The sequence below is a fragment of the Gopherus evgoodei genome, unplaced genomic scaffold (assembly GCF_007399415.2).
Source record: "Gopherus evgoodei ecotype Sinaloan lineage unplaced genomic scaffold, rGopEvg1_v1.p scaffold_62_arrow_ctg1, whole genome shotgun sequence".
Lineage (NCBI taxonomy): Eukaryota > Metazoa > Chordata > Testudines > Testudinidae > Gopherus > Gopherus evgoodei.
Genome location: NW_022060083.1, coordinates 547,844 through 569,098, shown reverse-complemented (window position 1 = coordinate 569,098; position 21,255 = coordinate 547,844). Strand labels below are relative to the sequence as shown.

The 21,255-nt window shown below is 42.0% G+C and overlaps 2 protein-coding genes across 2 annotated transcripts; both read left to right on the top strand.

The window, feature by feature from the left end:
- The first annotated feature begins 248 nt into the window (after positions 1-248).
- On the top strand, positions 249-1,202 carry LOC115643559 (olfactory receptor 11A1-like). The gene has a single exon (XM_030547586.1). It carries the CDS (start codon positions 249-251, stop codon positions 1,200-1,202), a length of 954 nt encoding a protein of 317 aa, XP_030403446.1.
- Positions 1,203-19,476: 18,274 nt separating this feature from the next.
- LOC115643558 (olfactory receptor 5V1-like) lies at positions 19,477-20,370 on the top strand. Its single transcript, XM_030547585.1, has one exon. It carries the CDS (start codon positions 19,477-19,479, stop codon positions 20,368-20,370), a length of 894 nt encoding a protein of 297 aa, XP_030403445.1.
- Positions 20,371-21,255: the final 885 nt, after the last annotated feature.

Genomic DNA, 21,255 nt, shown 5'->3' with positions numbered 1-21,255 from the left:
CATAAGACATGATCAGGAAGCTGAAGGTGAGATGTGTACAGCCATAGAAATACCAGACAGCAGTAATATTTCCAATGTCAATTAACTTAGGTCCTTTTGAAATTTTACCCAGCATGCCAAGTCTTCTATCTGGGGTCTTCACTCAACCATTGGGATGGCAACTAGCAGAGAGAAGCCAGAAATGAAATGCTGACTGTTTTGCAGTGTATGTTAGACTCTAAATGGCAGAATTTGTTTTATTTCCCTAGATGAAACCCACAGCAAACAAATGCCAGGGAAATCAAACGACCGTGACAGAATTCATCCTCCTGGGATTTGGGGATCTTCCTGGACTTCACGTTCTTCTCTTCCTGCTGTTCCTAGTGATCTACATTGTGACCATGGCTGGGAACATCCTCATTGTTGTGTTAGTTGTGACTGATCAGCACCTGCATACCCCCATGTACTTCTTCCTGGGGAACTTGTCCTGCTTGGAGACCAGCTACACCTCCACTATGCTGCCCAGGATGCTGGACAGTCTCCTGACTGGGAACAGAAACATTTCTGTTCCCAGCTGCATCATACAATTATATTTCTTTGGTTCTCTGGCAGGCACAGAATGTTGTCTACTATCTGTGATGTCTTATGATCGGTATTTAGCTATATGCAAACCTCTGCATTATGCAGCCCTGATGAATGACAGGTTGTGCCTCCAGCTAGCGGTCGCGTCATGGATAGGTGGATTTGTGTCTGTTGCCTTCTTAATATCTGTGATGTCACTATTAACATTTTGTGGCCCCAATGAAATTGACCATTTCTTTTCTGATTTTAGTCCAATAATGAAACTGTCCTGCAGCGACACTTACTGGCTGGAGGTTTCAGCTGTCATACATTCCTCCCTATTCACATTTCCTCCATTTCTGTTGACCCTTGCATCTTATGTTAGTATCATCACCACCATCCTGAGAATCCCGTCCACCACTGGGAGACAGAAGGCCTTTTCCACCTGCTCTTCCCACCTCATCGTGGTGACAATTTTCTATGGAACCCTCATCATTGTGTATCTGCTATCAGACTCTGATGCACTGAGGGTCTTGAACAAAGTGTGCTCTGTTTTCTATGGAGTCCTGACCCCTTTGGTCAACCCCCTCATCTACAGCCTGAGAAACAAGGAGGTAAAGGAAGCCTTGAGAAAAGCTCTCCTTAGATTTTTTGTCTTTTAGAGGAGTACAGGCATTTCAAGCTAATCATAGATATATGAACCTGCAAACTCTGACTCATGAATAGCTCTAATTCATCTTTCTGTGCCAGTGGAACTCTAGACTAGCACGATCAGGACTTTTTGTGTCCAAGGGCGGTTTCTACTTATTCAACTTATGGTCATGTGACATGTTTTGGAGAAAAATTAGTACACCAAGCCAAATCCTGCGACATGCACTGCACACTCATTTGCACTCTCATCTCTGAAGCGTACAGTGTATCCTCCTTGAACATATAGTCCTTATTCTTTGAGTGTGGATGACTTTCAAATTAATATGAGAATTACTTCACACGAATGAAATACTTCAAAATGTGCTCGTTCAGAAAGTTCACGTTTGTCCTCTCTCCTGATTTGTCCAGAATGATTGTAAAACTGGAATAAAAATGCAGTTCAGTTAGAACATATTAGATTTGGATTAGCTGGTGCATATAGCTGAGATTCATTCTTAAGTGGGGCCATGGTAACATCAGAGGTAACTCAGCCGATCCTCAGTCTTTCTCTCCTGGTAATTTCCCTATGGCAGTTCTATTACCTGAAATGACTTCTTGAGAGAAGGTAACTGTACAGGCTGGCAAGAGTTCTCATTGATGACTTTACAAGAATTCAGTGATTTTAAGCTAATATATATGTGTATATTATTGGGCCAATAAGGGCATATGATCTTGCAAATTCTGTTTCACATGAGTAGCCCATATTTATCTTTGTGTGAATGTTGAACTCATCAGAATCATGACTTGCGTAGAGTGTGGGTGTTGCCTACCTATGGCCATCTGACTTGTTTTGGAGGAAAATTAGGAAACAAAGCTATATCCTTAGACATTCACTGTTCATTCACTCCCACTGTAAGGTGTGAAGAATACTGATCCTTGCCCAATTTGGATTCTTATTCTCTGCAAGTGGATGGCTTTGCAGGTAAATATTTTAATTAGTTCATGAGACTAAACTTTTATAATTGGGATCCTTAAGAAATTTGGCATTTGTCATCTGTAGCTTTGTCATGAGAGATCTTCAGAGTGGAATAAAACTTAACTCTTCTCACTTTCCATAATGTTAAAACTCATTTGAAATATGTGTGTAGGCCACATTTGAAAACATTAGGTTATAATGCAGCTAAATTTTTAAGAGAATTTCTTCCAAATCATTAAATTAGGAATACATTTTGCACATTGCCAAGCTCAGGTCACTTTTAAATGGGACCCTGGTGACATCAGAAGTAAATCAACCAATCCCTACACTTCATCTCCTGCTAATTTGAATGTTGCAGTTCTTGCTACCTGAAATGACTGATTAAGGGAAGGTCAATGTGCAGGTGGGCCAAGAGTTCTCATTGACACCTTGGCCCCCATGAGTGTTATTCACACAAGCTACTTGCCCTTGTGCTTCATCATAGTGGTGGTGTGTCTCTGCTACACAGTCCCAGGACCAGCCAAGGGGAAGGTTTCTGATTCAGGAAGGTGCAATTCCCTCCTCTCTGCTTCCCCCTGGCTCCCTGGTAGTTGTCATTTGCTGCTGGCCAAGTCACTGGGGCTGGAAACTTAACATTCAGCCATTCCCTGATCCTTCCCACTCACAGTGATTTTACACTGATGTAGAGACACTAAAGTCAAAGCCATTAAACAGGAACGTGTTGTAGCATGGCCAGTAAATGCAAAGTTCAGTCTGAATCTTAATGTATTAACCTTCACATGGTCACATGAGGGCATAGCTATTATGATCTTAATTTTGAAGAAAGGGAAGGTTATTTTGTTTTCTGATTTCTAGAAACACATGAGAGTGTAAATGATAGCCTCACACAGAGCCAAAGAGAGAGATTCTGTGCTCGATAACGTACAAATTAAACTCATTATGACAAACAAGCCCATGTTTATTAGTCTTGCCAACCCAGCAGAGAGAAACATTAAAAGGAACAAGAAGTGAAGGGGGTGAAGTATGAAGTGGAATGACTACAGAGAACTAGAACAAAGATGATCCTTGTGATTATTGGAGCGCTTGGCTATGAACTAGTGGCTCAAGAACATATTGGGAGTGCAAGACATCATGATCAGTGACCTCCTCAAGACAGACACTATGAGAATTTCAAGGTGAGTAAAAGAAGAGTATGTGCAGATGAGTAGCTAAAATGCAGGAATTCTGCAGAAGGTTTAGCAACATTCCAGACTACCTAAACCAACGGCATTGATTTGTAGTCAGCATTTATTGTTGACTTGTGGGGATACATTTAGACAGTAGCTTTCTCCTTTCTAAGCTTAAAGATCTTGTATGTTGTGAAGGCTATTTGTTTTTTAAGGAAAATTCTCATGGTGTAATACTGAAGGATAATAATCTGTTTCTCTTTTGCTCACTTTCTATGTCCTTCCTGTTTGGGGCCACCCCCTACTCTCATCTCCTTACCTAATTACTATCCCTGTCTCACCTATGCCATAAACCATGCAAGCCCCAAGACTTTCAGACAGCCACTAAGGGCTTATCTACGTGGACACTTAGTGATGGTGTGTAAACCTACTCCACACTAGCCTGCTGTGTACCCAGAGTATGTCTGGACATTGCTGCCACATGCTAACAGTTCCCCTAGTGTACTTTACAAAGGGAGTAGCTCAAAGTGCAGGAGCTATTATTGCATGGCAGCAGCATCCACTTAGATATTTTGTGAATGGTAGAACACCTCAGCTTGTGACAGCTCTTTACTGAGAAGAGTAGATAGGCCTGTAACTAGACCTGATCGGGAGAACAGAAGGGTGTGCTGTCTGCCAGGGGCTAAGATACAGGATGTGGACCTGAGGCTGAATATGATCTTAGCGGGAGCGGGAAAGAATCCGTTGATTGTGCTTCATGTGGGAACGAATGATACGGCTAGTTACTCGCTGGACTGTATCAAGGAGGACTATGCCAGACTGGGGAAGAGGCTCAAAGACATCGAGGCTCAGGTGATCTTCAGTGGGATTCTGCCGGTTCCTAGAGCGGGGCGACGAAGGAGTGACAAGATTATGGTGATCAACAGATGGCTTAGGGAGTGGTGTTATAAGGAGGGCTTTGGGATGTACGGTCACTGGGAAGCGTTTACGGATAGACGACTGTTCGCTCAGGATGGACTTCATCTAAGCAAGGAGGGAAATAGAATTCTAGGATGGAGGCTCGCCGACCTCATCAAGAGAGCTTTAAACTAGGAAGTTGGGGGAGATGGTTGGGAGATGTTCGGGAGATCTCCACACCAGAATATAACCTGGAGAGGAAAGTAAACAAAGTGAGAGGGGATACCCTTGCAGTCCCAAGAATTGATCCAAGGAGGAATAGTGGAGAAACTAGAGTAACGAGTGATGCTGGTGGTAAAAGGTCTCTGCCCGATGGGGGAAAGAATGTCACTGACGCCAAACGCCGAAAATTAAAAGGTCTGTACACTAATGCGAGGAGTCTAGGTAACAAGATGGAGGAACTGGAGTTACTGGTGCAGGAAGTGAAACCGGATATTATAGGGATAACTGAAACCTGGTGGAATAGTACTCATGACTGGAGCATGGGTATTGAAGGCTATGTGCTGTTTAGAAAAGACAGGAAGAAAGGCAAAGGTGGTGGAGTAGCCTTGTACATCAATGATGAAATTAACTGTAGCGAAATAAGAAGTGATGGAATGGATAAGACAGAGTCTGTCTGGGCGAAAATCACACTGGGTAAAAAAGCAACTAGAGCTTCCCCTGAGATAGTGCTTGGCGTGTGCTACAGACCGCCGGGATCTGATTGGGATATGGATAGAGACCTCTTTAATGTCTTTAATGAAGTAAACACAAAGGGGAAATGTGTGATTATGGGGGACTTCAACTTCCCGGATATAGACTGGAGAACGAGTACTTGCAAGAATAATAGGGGTCAGATTTTTCTGGATGTGATAGCGGATGGATTTCTTCATCAAGTAGTTGAAGTACCTACGAGAGGAGATGCCATTTTAGATTTGGTGTTGGTGAGCAGTGAGGACCTCGTAGAAGAAATGGTGGTAGGGGACAACCTTGGTTCGAGTGATCATGAGCTGATTCAGTTCAAACTAGATGGAAGGATAAACAAAAATAGATCTGGGATTAGGGTTTTTGATTTCTCGAGGGCTAATTTTAAAAAGTTAAGGAAATTAGTTAGGGAAGTGGATTGGACGGAGGAATTAGTGGATTTAAATGCGGAGGAGGCCTGGAATTACTTTAAGTCGCAGCTGCGGAGACTGTCGGAAGCCTGCATCCCGAGAAAGGGGAAAAAAACCATGGGCAGGAGTTATAGGCCAAACTGGATGAGCAAGCAACTCAGAGAGGGGATTAGACAAAAGCAGAAAGCTTACAGGGAGTGGAAGAAAGGCAGGATCAGTAAGGAAAGCTACCTTGGTGAGGTCAGAACATGTAGGGATAAAGTGAGGAAGGCTAAAAGCCGCATTGAACTGGACCTTTCAAAGGGAATCAAAACCAATAGTAAAAGGTTCTACAGCCACATAAATAAGAAGAAAACAAAGAAAGAAGAAGTGGGACTGCTATACACTGAGGATGGAAAGGAGGTTAAGGATAACCTAGGCATGGCCCAACATCTAAACAAGTACTTTGCTTCAGTTTTTAATAAGACTAGTGAGGAACCTTGCGATGATGGAGGGATGATAAATGGGAATGTGGATATGGAAGTGGATATTACCGCAACTGAGGTAGAGGCCGTACTTGAACAGCTCGATGGGACGAAGTCGGAGGGCCCGGACAATCTCCATCCGAGGATATTAAAGGAACTGGCGCATGAAATTGCGAGCCCGTTAGCGAGAATTTTTAAGCAATCGATAAACTCGGGGGTTGTGCCGTATGACTGGAGGATTGCTAATGTAGTTCCTATTTTTAAGAAAGGGAATAAAAGTGATCTGGGTAATTATAGGCCTGTTAGCTTGATGTCTGTAGTATGCAAGGTCTTGGAAAAAATTTTAAGAGAGAAAGTAGTTAAGGACATAGAGGTCAATGGTAATTGGGACGAATTGCAACATGGATTTAGTAAAGGTAGATCGTGTCAAACCAATCTGATCTCCTTCTTTGAGAAGGTGACGGATTACTTAGATAAAGGAAATGCGGTAGATATAATTTACCTAGATTTCAGTAAGGCGTTCGACACGGTTCCGCACGGGGAACTGTTAGTCAAATTGGAAAAGATGGGAATGAATATGAAAGTTGTAAGTTGGATAAGGAACTGGTTAAAGGGGAGACTCCAGAGGGTCGTATTGAAAGGTGAATTGTCAGGCTGGAAGGAGGTCACTAGTGGAGTCCCTCAAGGATCGGTTTTGGGACCGATCTTATTTAACCTTTTTATTACTGACCTTGGCACAAAGAGCGGGAATGTGCTAATAAAGTTTGCGGATGACACGAAGCTGGGGGGTATTGCTAACACGGAGAAGGACAGGGATACTATTCAGGAAGATCTGAACCACCTTGTAAACTGGAGTAGTAGAAATAGGATGAAATACAATAGTGAAAAGTGCAAGGTTATGCATTTAGGAATTAATAATAAGAATTTTGGATATATGTTGGGGGCGCATCAGTTGGAAGCGACAGAGGAGGAGAAGGACCTTGGGGTACTGGTTGATAGCAGGATGACTATGAGTCGCCAATGTGATACGGCTGTTAAAAAAGCAAATGCGATTTTGGGATGCATCAGGCGGGGTATTTCCTGCAAGGATAAGGAAGTGTTAGTACCGTTATACAAGGCGTTGGTGAGACCACATCTGGAATACTGTGTGCAGTTCTGGTGTCCCATGTTCAAGAAGGATGAATTCAAACTGGAACAGGTTCAGAGACGGGCTACAAGGATGATCCGAGGAATGGAAAAACTGCCTTATGAAAGGAGACTCAAAGAGCTTGGCTTGTTTAGCCTGGCCAAAAGAAGGCTGCGGGGGGATATGCTTGCTCTATATAAATATATCAGGGGGGTTAACGTTAGGGAGGGAGAGGAATTATTTAAGTTTAGTACTAATGTAGGCACGAGGATGAATGGGTATAAACTGGATATTAGGAAGTTTAGACTTGAAATTAGACGAAGGTTTCTAACCATTAGGGGAGTGAAGTTCTGGAACAGCCTTCCGAGGGAAGTAGTGGGGGCAAAAGACTTTCCTGGCTTTAAGACAAAGCTTGATAAGTATATGGAGGGGATGTTATGATAAGATTATTAATTTGGGCAATTGATCTTGGATTACCACCAGATAGGTCTGCTCAATGGTCTGCGGGGAGATGTTGGATGGAATGGGAACTGAGTTACTGCAGAGAATTCCTTCTTGGGTGCTGGCTGGTGACTCTTGCCCACATGCTCAGGGTTTAGCTGGTCGCCATATTTGGGGTCGGGAAGGAATTTTCCTCCTGGGCGGATTGGCAGGGGCCCTGGAGGTTTTTCGCCTTCCCCTGCAGCGTGGGGCACGGGTCACTTGCTGGTGGTTTCTCTGCAGCTTGAGGTCTTCAAACCAATTTTGAGGATTTCAATAACTCTGTCCTGGGTTAGGGGTTGTTATAAAATTGGATGGGTGGGGTTCTGTGGCCTGCCTTGTGCAGGAGGTCAGACTAGATGATCAGATTGGTCCCTTCTGACCTATGAGTCTATGAGTCTATGAGTAAGTGTTTCTTTAGAGAATCCCTGATTCACATGATTAGTCAAGTTATACTAAGTTCCCAGGAACTGTGGATTTGCCTTGGGATGCAGAGGCCTGGCACACATAAAGGAGGGATGGGAACTGTAGAATATGGGGCTGCCCAGATGAGCAGAAGCCCAGATAACATATTTAATATGGCATTCAGAGTTGGCACTGGTGGACAAGGAGGATTTTTAAAGCCATGGGCTGCTTTTGAAATGGGAGCTGGATGCCTAGCTATCTCTTGTGCCTTTGAAAAATCTCCCCCTGTGAGTAAGATTTTTCAAAGCTGCCTAAAAGATTAGAGTCGCCCAATTTAAGTCATCGTAAACGGACATGATTTTTCAGTGGGTGGGTGCTCAGTATTTTTTGAAAATCTGCCCTCTTAAAGGCATCACAGATTAGACAACTGAAAATGGAGGCATCCAAAATCACTAAGGTCCAAATTATTTCAATGTGTGTTAGACATGTAGATGTTTGAAAATCCCACTAGGTGCCTAAATACTTTTAAAAATCTGGCCAATCACTTCCTTTGAAAATTGTGGCCTTAGTCATCAACATACAAGCACAACAGTCTGACACAAACAAATTCACAGATATAAATAGACACAGAATTGCAGAAATGTAAGGCTGGATGAGATCTCAGGAGGCCATCTAGTCTAGCTCCTTGTGCTGAGGCAAGACCTACTATACTTAGATCAAGTCTAACAGGTGTTTGCTCAACCTGTTCTTAAAAAATCTCCAGTGTTGGGGATCTCACAACCTCTTTAGGTGACCTGTTCCAGTGCTTAACTATCATTATAGTTAGATTTTTTTCTTAATATCTATCCTGAAACTGTCTAGATGCAAATAAAACCAATTTCTCCTTGTCCTTACCTCAGTGGACATGGAGAACAATGGATTCTGTCCTCTTTGAAACTACATAAGAACATAAGAATGGCCATACTGGGTCATATAAAAGGTCCATCTAGCCTGGTATCCTGTCTTTTGACAGTGGCCAATGCCAGGTGCCCCAGAGGGTATGCACAGAACACGGCAATTATCAAGTGATCTATCCCCTGTTACCCATTCCCAGCTTCTGGCAAACAGAGGTTAGAGATACTATCCCTGTCCATCCTATCCTGGCTAATAGATGGATCTATCTTCCATGAACTTAACTAGTTCTTGTTTTTAACCCTGTTATAGTCTTCACAACATCTTCTGGCAAGAAGTTCCACAGATTCATTGTATGAAAAAATACTTCCTTTTGTTTTAAACCTGCTGCCTATTAATTTCATTTGGTAACCCATTCTTGTGTAACCCTTCTGCCCCTCTGAGTTGGCGGCAACAAGGGCCGGGTTCAGTATCCAAGGGTTCCGTTTCAATAACGCAAATGCAAAATCGGCTCAAGCCCACACCCAGTGACCTGAGACTATTACATATCACGCCCCCCCCGGGGGCCTCTAGGAAGCAATACTTCCCCTCTCGCAAGCACGGAGTCTGAGTGTAACAAAATCCTTTTCATAAAGGAGGGAAACAATGTGGCATCATATTGGGGAAACACCATAAACAGGATTCATAACGTAAACCATGAGCAAAAGACCCATCAAGTAAGTTTTAGCAATGTCTTTTTCCCCTTAGGGTCTTAAGTCCAATACCCCAAAGTCCAACAACTCAAAAGTCTCTGTCCCTGGTCAGTGCCGCCCCAGAGTTCAAAAGTTTATCTGCAGAGTTTTACCCCCCAAGCCTGGGTGGAAATGGGGGGGCACACAGGGTATTAAGGGCAGCTTACGTGGGCCAGGGCCAACTGCTCTGCCTCTCCACGGAGTTCTGCTGCAGCCTTCGCCACAACTGGCTCCACTTCACCAGCTGTGCCGCTCCTCCAGTTGACCTGTAAGCTGCTCCAGCCATCCCCGCAAACCGCTCCACTCCGCTACAGTTTCGTGGGCTTCTCCAACCATGCTGCAAACTGCTTCACTCTGCCAGGCACTTAGCAATAGATCTTCAGCTCCCCCAGTAGTTAACACAGCACTCAGTGATCTCAGCTCAGTAGTTTAGCTCTTTTAGTGATTTTAGCTTGTAGTAGGGGAGCCCTAGTGCTGGTGTGCCCTTAGCCCAACATGAATTCAGCTCAGCAGCCTCCAGATGGACTCCTAATGGAATCAAAATTAGCTCAGCTCTTCAACAGTGGAGAAAGAAGAAAATGCCATTGGTGTTCCAGGCCCTCAAAAAGTGCCCATACCATCAGGTACACACACCAATCCCCAACCTCTCTCCATTCACTGGGTTTTGGCACCCATCTCCCTTGTCTAGTGAGTGTTACTTAATTGATGGTGAGACTCTCTGTTATAAAGAAGTCTCATAGTTCCTCATTCACATAATCAGGGTAACAACACTTTATTCCTCCTGCAAAGAAATTGGGGATCCCAGAGCTGTCAAAATAACCATCCCAGCCTGCATGGGCTATGCTAGGCTGAGTGGGTGTGCAAATGCAAACGCCTGAAATTCCTTTCCACACTCCCCATAATTCACCACCAGATGTCAGGCTAGAGCTCATCTTGACTCCGCTTACACTTGTGTTATGAGAAGGAGTAGATAACACTTCCTTATTTACTTTCTTTACTTTTTATTTGCTTATTTACCTTGCAGACTATTGTCATAGTTTTCCTCTGAACTGCATTGTACAGGAGATTGTATTTGAAACCAAGGACTTGCCAGTTAAGAATTGTCTAGGAATCCACTGGAGGTGGCCTCAATGTCTGTATAAAAGTATTTCTGGAGTTTCTGCTACTAACCATGCAGGAATAATCAGAATGGTACATCGAATTACCTGGGTGGCTTTGAACATCTCAGCTGTTGTTCTGTGCTGAACTTTTGTTACTAAGATATTTATTATTTTTATTTTTATCATATATCCTTTTGAATTAATTCAGGCTGTGCCAATTTGATTTAGTCAGTGCTGGTGTCACAGGCACATATGTCTAAATATTCTTACTTTTTGGAGTAACATATATTTATTAATTATTATTATTATTCCTGATCCAAATTTAAGATATCATGTCTTTCAATTCATCCTTGTGTAACACAGGATTATGTATTCATTGAAGTTCTCTCTCCTAGGAATAATATGGAATCATTCATACATGATGGCAATCCATGCTGGACTGTGTCTTCTCTTCTTGATATTCTATATTGATATTCTGTATGATATTGAAAAATGCCTAACCATGGTATCTCCACTCTTTTACTGGAGATGCTTTCAACTTTGTCTTCATGTCTTGGCATATCTTCCATATATTTTATTTTTCTTCCTTCTTATAGAGCTTCCTTAATATCCAGCTCTCTGGATCTGGTCAAAAACTGGTGAACATCCTTCATTTAAAATTTCTTAGGAGAAAATTCAAGTTTTTAACAAGGGCTAAGTTTTATAAGAGTTGGGTACATAGGCTCCTTGGGAAAATCCCAGCTCACTTTTATCATATTGTGAGATTTATCCCTTTGGATTTGTCTTAGTTGTATTCCTACACTTTATACAAGTCTCATGTATAACATGTCATAGACCCTCAGAGTTTGAAGGGACCTCAGGAGGTCATCTAGTCCAACTCCCTGCTCAAAGCAGGGACAATCGCCAGACAGATTTTTGCCCCAATCCCTAAATGGCTCCCTTGAGGAGTGAACTCATAACCCTAGGTTTAGCAGGCCAATGCTCAAACCACTGAGCTATCCCTCCCCCAGGCCTCCCTACAGTGGATGAAACATTTAACTTCATTCCACAGACCTGTCTGGGCAACCTCCCATGGGGGTCAGGGTGAGATTAGACTCTACTGTTTCTCCCATTCTCTGACACAGTGACAGAGAAGTTCCCTGCAGTGAGATTCAATGTGCATGAGAAGCAGCTTATTATATTCTATTTATGGTAATGCGAGTACTAACTGCATAAGAACAGCCATGGTGGATCAGACCAATGGTCCATCAAGCCCAGTATCCTGTCCTCCAACGGTGGCCCACAGCAGATGTCCCAGAAGGAATGAAAAGAACAGGGCAACTACCAATGATCCATCTCATGTTGCCGAGTCCCAACCTCTGCCAATCAGAGGTTTAGGAAGACTCAGAACATGAGACCTAAGTGCCTGTCCACCTTGGCTAATACCATTGATGGTTCAATCCTCCATGAACGTATCTAATTCTCTTTTGAACCCTGTTATATTTTTGGCCTGCACAACTTCCCTTGGCAACGAGCTCCACATATTGACTGTGTGTTTTCTGAAGAAGTACTTCCTTCCTTTCTTTTAACCTGTTGCCAATCAGTTTAATCAGATGACTGTTGATTCATGAGTTATGTGAAGAGCTAAATAACACTTCCTTAGTCACTTTCTCCACACCATTCCTGATTTCATAGACCGCTGTCATATCCCCCCTTAGTCGTCTCATCTCGAAGATGAACAGTTTCAATCTTTTTAATCTCTCCTCATATGGAAGCTGTTCCATACCCCTTATGATTTTTGTTGCCCTGCTCTGATCTTTCTTTAATGTTAATATATCTTTTCAGAGATGAGGTGACCAGAAATGCCTTAAAAACAGTCACACACACTCTCTTGGAGAGAAAATAATGTTTCACTGGTAGATTTACTGTAAAAGGAAATATGGTGTGTTTGAAAATGCTCATTGTCATAGGTTTCGCCCCCACTCTTAGAGTATAGATGTGGGGACCGGCCTGTGAAAGCCCTAAGCTTAATTACCAGCTTAGATCAATGGGCTGCCACCATCCAAATGCTTGAGTCATTTGGAAAACTGTGTCTTCCCCAAAACAACCTTCCCCTCCCTGGGTAGCCTTGAGAGACTCCTCCACCAATTCCCTGTGGATCTTAAAACAAGGAAGAATTACTCATTCCCCCTCCCCTTTCCCCCCAATCAATCCCTGGTAAGTCCAGATCCAATCCCCTTGGATCTAAAAAAAACAGGGAAAAAATCAATTAGGTTCTTAAAAAGAAGGCTTTTAATTAAAGAAAAGAAAGGTAACAGAAAAAAATCCTCTGGGAGATAGCATAGAAGCTGATCTCACAGACAACAGATTCGAAACACAGAGGATGTTCCCCTGGGCAAAATTTAGTACACAAAATAATTCCAAATTTGATTATTCCTCTAATTGCACAAAGACAAAGTCACAAAAAGAAAATAAACATAAACCTATTTATTCTTTTCTAAAACTTACTACGCTGATAAAAGGCTGGTTCCTTGATCTTTTCCATTCCAGCTGAAACTGATCAAAGGAAACTTCCCTCCTTCCTTTTGAAACATCTTGTTCCCCCATTGGTTCCTCTGGTCAGGTGTCAACTAGGCTAGGTGAACTTCTTAACCCTTTACAGGTGAAAGAGGCATTAATCCTTAACTATCTATTTACGACACTCATGTATTTGCAATTGTGCCAAATCACAGAGATGGGAGCGGTACGGCTGTGAGAACCTTGAACCTTCAATCCTGTGTGGTGCTGAGCAGTTGCTGAGTACCTGTTTTACCCATTGTTTTCAGAGGAAAAGATATCCAATAAAGTTAGCATCTTTAAGTGCTGAAAGATGTTATTGCTGCTGAAATGTCATTACTGTTCTTGGAGCTCTTATGTGAGCTACACTAGCAGACAGTGCAGCAAGCTAATTCAGCAGACTTCGATGTTACTCACAAAGAAAGACCACAGGTACGATTCAGTGGCAAAGGCACTTGTTAAGGTTTATTGTCCTCATGACACAGCCTTAGCTTCTCATAGAAGCTACAGGTATGCTAACACACAAGTGCCCCACGGCAAGGAGCGGCTCAGTCAGCAGCGGGAATGGTCTGCTGTCCCCTTGGCTTCACAAAGGGTTAAAGATAGGTACCCTGATATTTACAGACTGAGACAAACAACAAATGTACCACCTTATGTGTTTCATGACCCTCAGCTTTTTACCTCTCCTTGTACCTTGCTCCAGGTGTCTTGGACAAAACATCCCTGTCCATTACTTTTGTCAAGCCCTCTTATTTGATGTTAGGTCAGGATATATATGGATTAATCTTTTGAAGTGTGTTCACACACACATACACACACACACGGTATCTGTTTCTTCTTAGGAGTTCCTGTGTTCTAGCAGTGCTAGCAGTGCCCTTGCCAAGGTCATGTATTGAACAGTGAACTTGTAAGCATCTGCTTTCATACATGGCTTGAGTTTAGTTGACGGCATGGCTGGACTTTTCTGACTATGGTTCAAGCCTCTTGTCTTACATCAAGCATAGTGCTCCAGGCTCTCTCTCACTCCCGCTCTTTTACGTTCTGTGGGATTTGACAGTCTGTCCTCCCAAGAGAAGAGTGAGCTAGTGAAGGGCATTTCTGTGTATGTTATATGCTTTTTGGTTTCCACACGTGTCCTGAAATAGTTAAATGGTGCCCCAGAGAGCTCATCCCTTTGGTGGGATTCTGGGAAAGGGTGAGTTTAAGCTATGGGGGCTGGTGTGTGGGGTTGAAGGGTCTGCACTGAGTCCACTGGTTCCAGCTCTCAGGACAGAGTGTTAGATAAAGGTGTGCCAAAGGGCCCCCAAGATTGGAGCAATGCCTGGGCTCCATTCAGGTTCTATAAGCTTGAAGTATCCAGGGACCCAACAGCTGATTTCTCTCACTGCCATGACTGAAAAAGGGTGCTCCCTTTGCACAGCCCAATCTTAGAATCTCTTTGCACCTTTATCTCATTCTATTGACTAAAACAGGCTTTGGAGCAGACATTCATTTCTCTCTGTACAGCCTGACTAGGATATGCAAGAGGATGGGGTCTAAGATAATTAGCTACAGGTTTCAGGCAATAAGAACAAGAATAATAAAATCACTGGTGGCAGGTTTTGGCTGTACATTTTGAAAATCTTTGGTTTTCTATTGTTAAACAAAAAAAGCTACTTTTTTCATGAAAAATCACAAGTATCTGCATAATGATGCTTTCTTCCCACCTCCTTTTTTGTCTGATTGTCTGTTCTTGTTTGTTTGTTTGTTTTACCAACTTCTGCTATTTCCTCAAAGCTAGTGAACCACCAATTGATAAGGGGTCTGTGATGTTTGTGCTGAAGGTACGTACAGTTGTCAATCCTCTCAGATGACCACATTGTCTGTATATAAGCTGCTGAGGTTAGTTACACTAGACTGTGTGGACAATATATGTAGGCTAAAGATGATGAGACTGATTCTTCTCTACCTTGTGCCTTGCATAATCATTGATACCTTTGAAAATCAGAAACCCAACCTCCTCACCTGATGTAAATTGTTTTCCTACAGCTAAGGATGAGGATCCTTGTGTGCTTAAAAAGCTATCATCACTGTGAGCATAGTCTCTGGTTCATTTTGCCCTCACTTCCCATCGGTGTAAATTGCTGTCAATAAATAAGGAACACAGATGGCCTGGTTCTCATCTCATTCACCCAAGTGTAAATGAGGAGTAACTCCTCTGGCAGTGATGAGGCTGATTCCCTCTCACTTGCACAGGCATGAATCAGGAATCACTACATTGGAATCAGTGGAGTGATTCTCCTCTCACTTAGCCTGGGATAAATTAGGAGTAGCGCCATTGCAGTCAATGGGCCTGATCTTTTTCTCACTCATCTTGGCATAAGTCAGGAGTATGTCCACTGGATTCAATGGACACACTGAAAGTACAATTAGTCCCACTGTGGAGTATTTAGACTGAGACTCTCAAAGGAACCTAAGGGGGATTTTTAAAAGTCAATGGAAATTGGGCACCAGCTCCTGCAGTGTCTCTCAACCTTTCAGGAGTCTGGTTAGGTGGCGCACCCCAGGTTTTACTACACTTAAAAACTACTGGCTTACAAAATCAGACATAAAAATATAAAAATGTCACAGCACATGGTTACTGAAAAATGGCTTCCTTTCTCATTTCACCATATAGTTATAAAATAAATCATTTAGAATATAAATATTGTACATACATTTAAATGTATAGTATATAGAGCACTATAAACAAGTCATTGTTTGCATGAAATTTTAGTTTGTACTGACTTTACTAGTGCTTTTTATGTAGCCTGTTGTAAAATTAGGCAAATATCTAGATGAGTTGATGTACCTCCTGGAAGATCTCTGCATTTCCTCAGGGATATGCATACCCCTGGTTGAGAATCATTGCTTTAGAGGAGATCAATTTCACATCAGAAAAAAAAATACAGGGAAAACAGAGCGCGAGTGAGAGAAAGATGAGCACAGGAGTCAATGTAATGGTTAAATTCCAAAGAGAACACATGGGTAGTAATGTTCAGAAGTTGAACAAACAGTCCATGAATTCACTTCATGATCAGCTTATATCCCAAAGGAGAGTAAGTCTGCTCCTTTTGCCATGACTTCTCAGATGTCTTAACTTCTCAAAGCTTTTTGTTTTCTGGGCTGGTGCCTCCAGAACACTATGGAGAAAAGCCTTTTTCAGTAACCTGTGCATTCTACTGTTGACTGACTGAGTAGGGCAATATATCACAGAAGGCCTCAATATGCACCCATTGTGTAGGGGATTATGGCCATTTAGCAGCCCTCAGGTTCTTTCTAGTAATACCCTGGGCCAAATGATTCTGGTGGGATAAATCCAACCCTCACTACATTGCTTGGAAATGGGAAATATTTAAATACACAAGACTAACATGGCACCTCCCATTTGAGTTTATGAATTTTGAAATGCAGCACTGTGAATGAGCTCAGAACGAGGTGATGGACGTTATCACTTTATATTTTATTGGTCTTCCCAATGGTAGAGAAATCTGACCAAGTTTTACCAGTTTAGTTCATGTTCCAAAACAACAACTGAGATGTGTTTCCCACAGATAAGTATACCAGCCCTGTTTTGCAGATGGAGAGAGATGGAGACATTATGATATAGTGGCTAAGATACGGTCTCTGGGCCACATGGTTTTATTGGGACATAAGTGGTGAATAGGCCTTTTTCTGAAATTCATCCCATGTGAAGGGTACCAGTTTACTGGTTTGGCATGTTATTGATGGAAACATGCTTTGACACATTAAGGGTTGTAGCAAAGTATTATCATTCTGCCAGTACTGCCTCAAACAAAACCCATCCTAGAATTGTAGGATTGGAAGAGATCTTCTAGTCCAGTCCCCTGCACACAGGATGACACACTCCACAGAAGCGAGCCTCCTAGCCCAGGTCGACAGCACTGTCTACATGGCTATTTTTAGAAAAATAGCACTAGCTATCGACCTGGGCTGTGACGTTTACTGTTATGGTGTGTGTTGATATACCCATATAGACACCTGAAAGTACCAGCAGGAGACACTAACCAACTGGGATCCAGCAGGCCCACAACTAAATGTTTGCCTTTGAGTTTACTTTTCTTTATTTAAAAGCACAGAGAGACACATTCTGTGATTTTTTAACTGTTTAGAGATGGATGCTGAGCTTATGGCACTGCTCACCCTGCTCCAAGCAAGTGGCCAAAAATTGTGGACTAAGGCAGGGAATTGGCTGCAGTACCAATCGTGGTGCCATAGGCTGCTTCAGTGCAGCCTCTCCTGACACAAGTTCTCAATCCAATTTCCACAGAGGTTGGTTGATGTCAGTCGGAAATAGACCAGACCCTATACCGCCGTATTATAAAACACAAAACAAAAGTTCAGGAAAGTAAGGCTGCAGGGGAAATACTTGAGATGAGTAAAAGATACAAAAGAATCCTTAGGGAGAGTTGCTTTAAGAAAAGGTATGAAGATATGAAGGAGAAAATATACTATAAAAATAACAGGGAAATAAGTAACAACCTAGGTCTACATTGTCTATTTATATGTAACAACAATAACAGAAAGGCCATGCTGTGTGAGGAAAAACGGCAATTTCTGATTACGGAGTGTGGGAAAGTTCATGCGGTGTGTCCCAAAAGTAACATACTATTTCCTGATAAGTTAACAGTATAAATAAAAATAATTAATCTCTTGGGTATCAGAAGGCTTTCCTAATATAGATCCCTTCTAATTAAGTCTCTAGCTCTTTGCCACTATATTTGCTAGATTGCATAACTAACACAATGTTCTCCATTCTTCATCAAACATAAAGAGTCAGGTGGAGAAAGCCTCCAAATGCCAGAGACAGTTGTGAACACTGAAAATTATTTACAAGCATCAGGTATGTGGAAATGTATTATTTACCTTTGTTCATTTTGGTGGAAAGTACAGTAAATGATGCCATGGGAGTGTAAAGTCAGGGCTTCGGTTTTACCTATCAGCATACAAGAGTCTTACATTGGTAGGAGCCAAACATCTACTAGCAATACTTAATCTCACAACACCATACGATTTCAAAAGAGTAGAAGAGTGCTAATATTGTGGCAGTATTCAAAAAGAGCACAAGGGCTGCCAAGTAATTAGAGTTACCCTGACATCAATTCTGAGACAAAATAATAGAAAAGGTGATACATGATTCACTTAAAAATGAATTAAAGGACAATGTAATAATGCTAGTGAACATGTTTTTTATGAAAAAGAGGTTTTGTCAAACACCTCAGTTTTCATAAAAGTTAAAGTTTGGTTGATAATGATAATTACATAGATGCAATATATTTAGACATCTGTAAGGCATTCTCTTTAGTATTGGATGTCATTCTGATTGAAAACTCACTGCTATACAATATCAATAAAGCATACATTAAATGGATTAAGAACAGGTGAACTGACAGATCTCAGAAAAATAGTTGTTAATGACAGTCAAACACTCTTGGGATTTATGGTCCATCAGAAATGTCAGCCAATACTAGCAAACAAATAAACACTTGGATGCCACCATTAAGTACATGGTTCTATTAGATAGATAGATAGATTAGATAGATTGTCAGTCAATTGCTTGGTTACTCTTTGGTACGTTATGAAATAAATTCAAGAGAGCAAATAACCAAAGTCAGTCTTGTTTATCAATATGGTACAAGGAAAAGTTTTTATATGATACCAGTCTCCAAAGAGCAGTCCCGTGCAGCAATGTCACATTCGCCTTATGCAGAAAGTGTTCTCCCAAGGCTATACATTTCACTTATTACTTATATGATTTTACAAGTAACACATTTCTTTATACATTACTATAATCCAGCTCATCAGTCATTCCCATTCCCTAACTTGAAGTTTTGTTTCTTTTTTATCTTTGTTTTGGATACTAGCATTCCAGGTACTGGTCAGCGAAGGTACCTCCATAGCTTGTACTAAGAAAGAACAAATGTATCTTCATTTTGACAAGTTTCATACCCGTCGTGCCAAATGCTTACTTCAGCAAATACAGAGTGTTATGGGATACTTAGCGTAAGTGAACAGGATTATGGTGTACGCCAGATTAGGCTATATCGCTGTTACAATATTTGTGCTTAATATTATTGGTGTTTAATGCATATATATACAAGCAATATAAATACATACGATTATTGTGATATATATGTACATGCTAGCCAGCATACATTAATAGATAGATAGATAGATAGATAGATAGATAGATAGATAGATAGATAGATAGATAGATAGATAGATAGATAGATAGATAGATCTACTTAATGCATTAGCTCTACAGCATTCTACTTTATTTAATGAACGCACTGTCTTACCTTCTTAGCTCTAACAGGTCAAGGCCTTTATGAATAACGGATGATGGAAAATCAAACCACAGTGACTGAGTTTATCCTGCTGGGACTTTCAAATGATTCACACCTCCAGATTCCACTCTTCCTGGTGTTTTTAGTTATTTACCTAATCACTCAGGTGGGAAACATTTTGATCATGCTGGTAATAAAGGTTGTTCCTCAGCTCCACACCCCCATGTATTTCTTCCTGAGCAACCTATCCTTTCTTGATGTCTGTTACTCTTCAGTCAGCATTCTGAAGATGCTGGAGAACTTCCTGGCAGAGCAGAAGACTATTTCACTCAGTGGCTGCATTGCCCAGATATTCTTCTTTATTTTCATGGTTGGGACAGAGATTTTCCTCCTCTCAGTGATGGCATATGATCGATATGCTGCCTTTAAGATACAGCACCACTATGAGCCACCAAGTCTGTGTGAAGATGGTGTTGGGTGCATAGATATCTGGTTTCCTGGATTCCTTGGTCAACACCCTTTACTTTACCAAATTCCCTGTGAAATTAACCATTTCAGCTGCGAATTTCCGCTTCTGCTGCAGCTCTCCTGCACTGACACCTTTGCTAATGAGATGGTGATACTCTGCTTCAGCATGACATTAGGCTTTGCCTCCCTCCTGCTCATCCTGACTTCATACATTTGCATCCTCTCCACCATCCTCAGGATCAGATCCTCGGAGGGCAGGCGCAGAGCCTTCTCCACCTATGCCTCACATATCACCATAGTTCTGTTGTTCTGCGGGACGGCATTCATCAGGTACATGAGACCTGCCTCTGGATATACTTTTGCTCTTGACAAACTAGTGTCCGTGCAGTACAGCATCTTAACGCCCATGTTAAACCCCATCATCTACAGCCTGAAAAATAAGGATGTGAAGCTGGCTTTGAGAAAACTGTTGGGCAGATGATATCACATGTGTGATGAACCGCGGAAATGTCTGTATTGTTTTTTATGTGCAATTTCATTTGCCTATTCAATATGGTGGTGGTACTTGACTGAATGCATAAAGTTAGGTCAAAAGGGATTGCTAAGGGAAAAGCAGAACAATAGCTTAGATAAGGGTACCTCCTCAAACAATAGCCAACTTGATAACCATGAATAGGGATTCCTCAGCTCCAACCAGCAACAGGGCTCAGCCAATGCCAAGAATCTGGAGATCACAAGACAGTCAGCTGTTAAAGGTGGTCCCAGCAGAAAGAGAAGGGAGAGGTGATTGCATGCAACGAAGCTGACACAGACAAAACTCACATGGCATAGTTTCTGGTTGGCCTTGCCATGCATCCCATTGCCTCGGGCAGTGGCTTCCTACTGTTTCCAGTTATCACTACATAAAGGTACATTTCATTGCTTCTTCCATTTAGCCTGAACAAAGGATTGCTAGTGCACCCATCAGCTTTAACCACATCTATGATTCATGGTCGCTGTTAACAATATAAATATCCAATCCTTTTCTGAACTGCACTCATTTCTTGGCAAATCATAGCGTGGAATTGTATTGAAGACAGCATTCAGGGAGAAATTTTCCTATACTGAGATTTCTTTGACTCAGATTCTTCATTACTGACAAGCCCCTTACACAGACTTAGACTGGAATTCGCAAAGCCACCTAGGGAATTAGGAACTTCAATGGCATTTGGGTGTATAACTCACTTAAGTAAACATAGTAGGAGGGGATACAGCCATGGACAGAAGAATTGGCATAAGGAGGAAGGGTAGTGTAGATAACAGACTAACAGGTGAGGCTGGTGGTAGAATGTCCGTGCCTAACAGGATACAGAATGTGAGTGAAGCC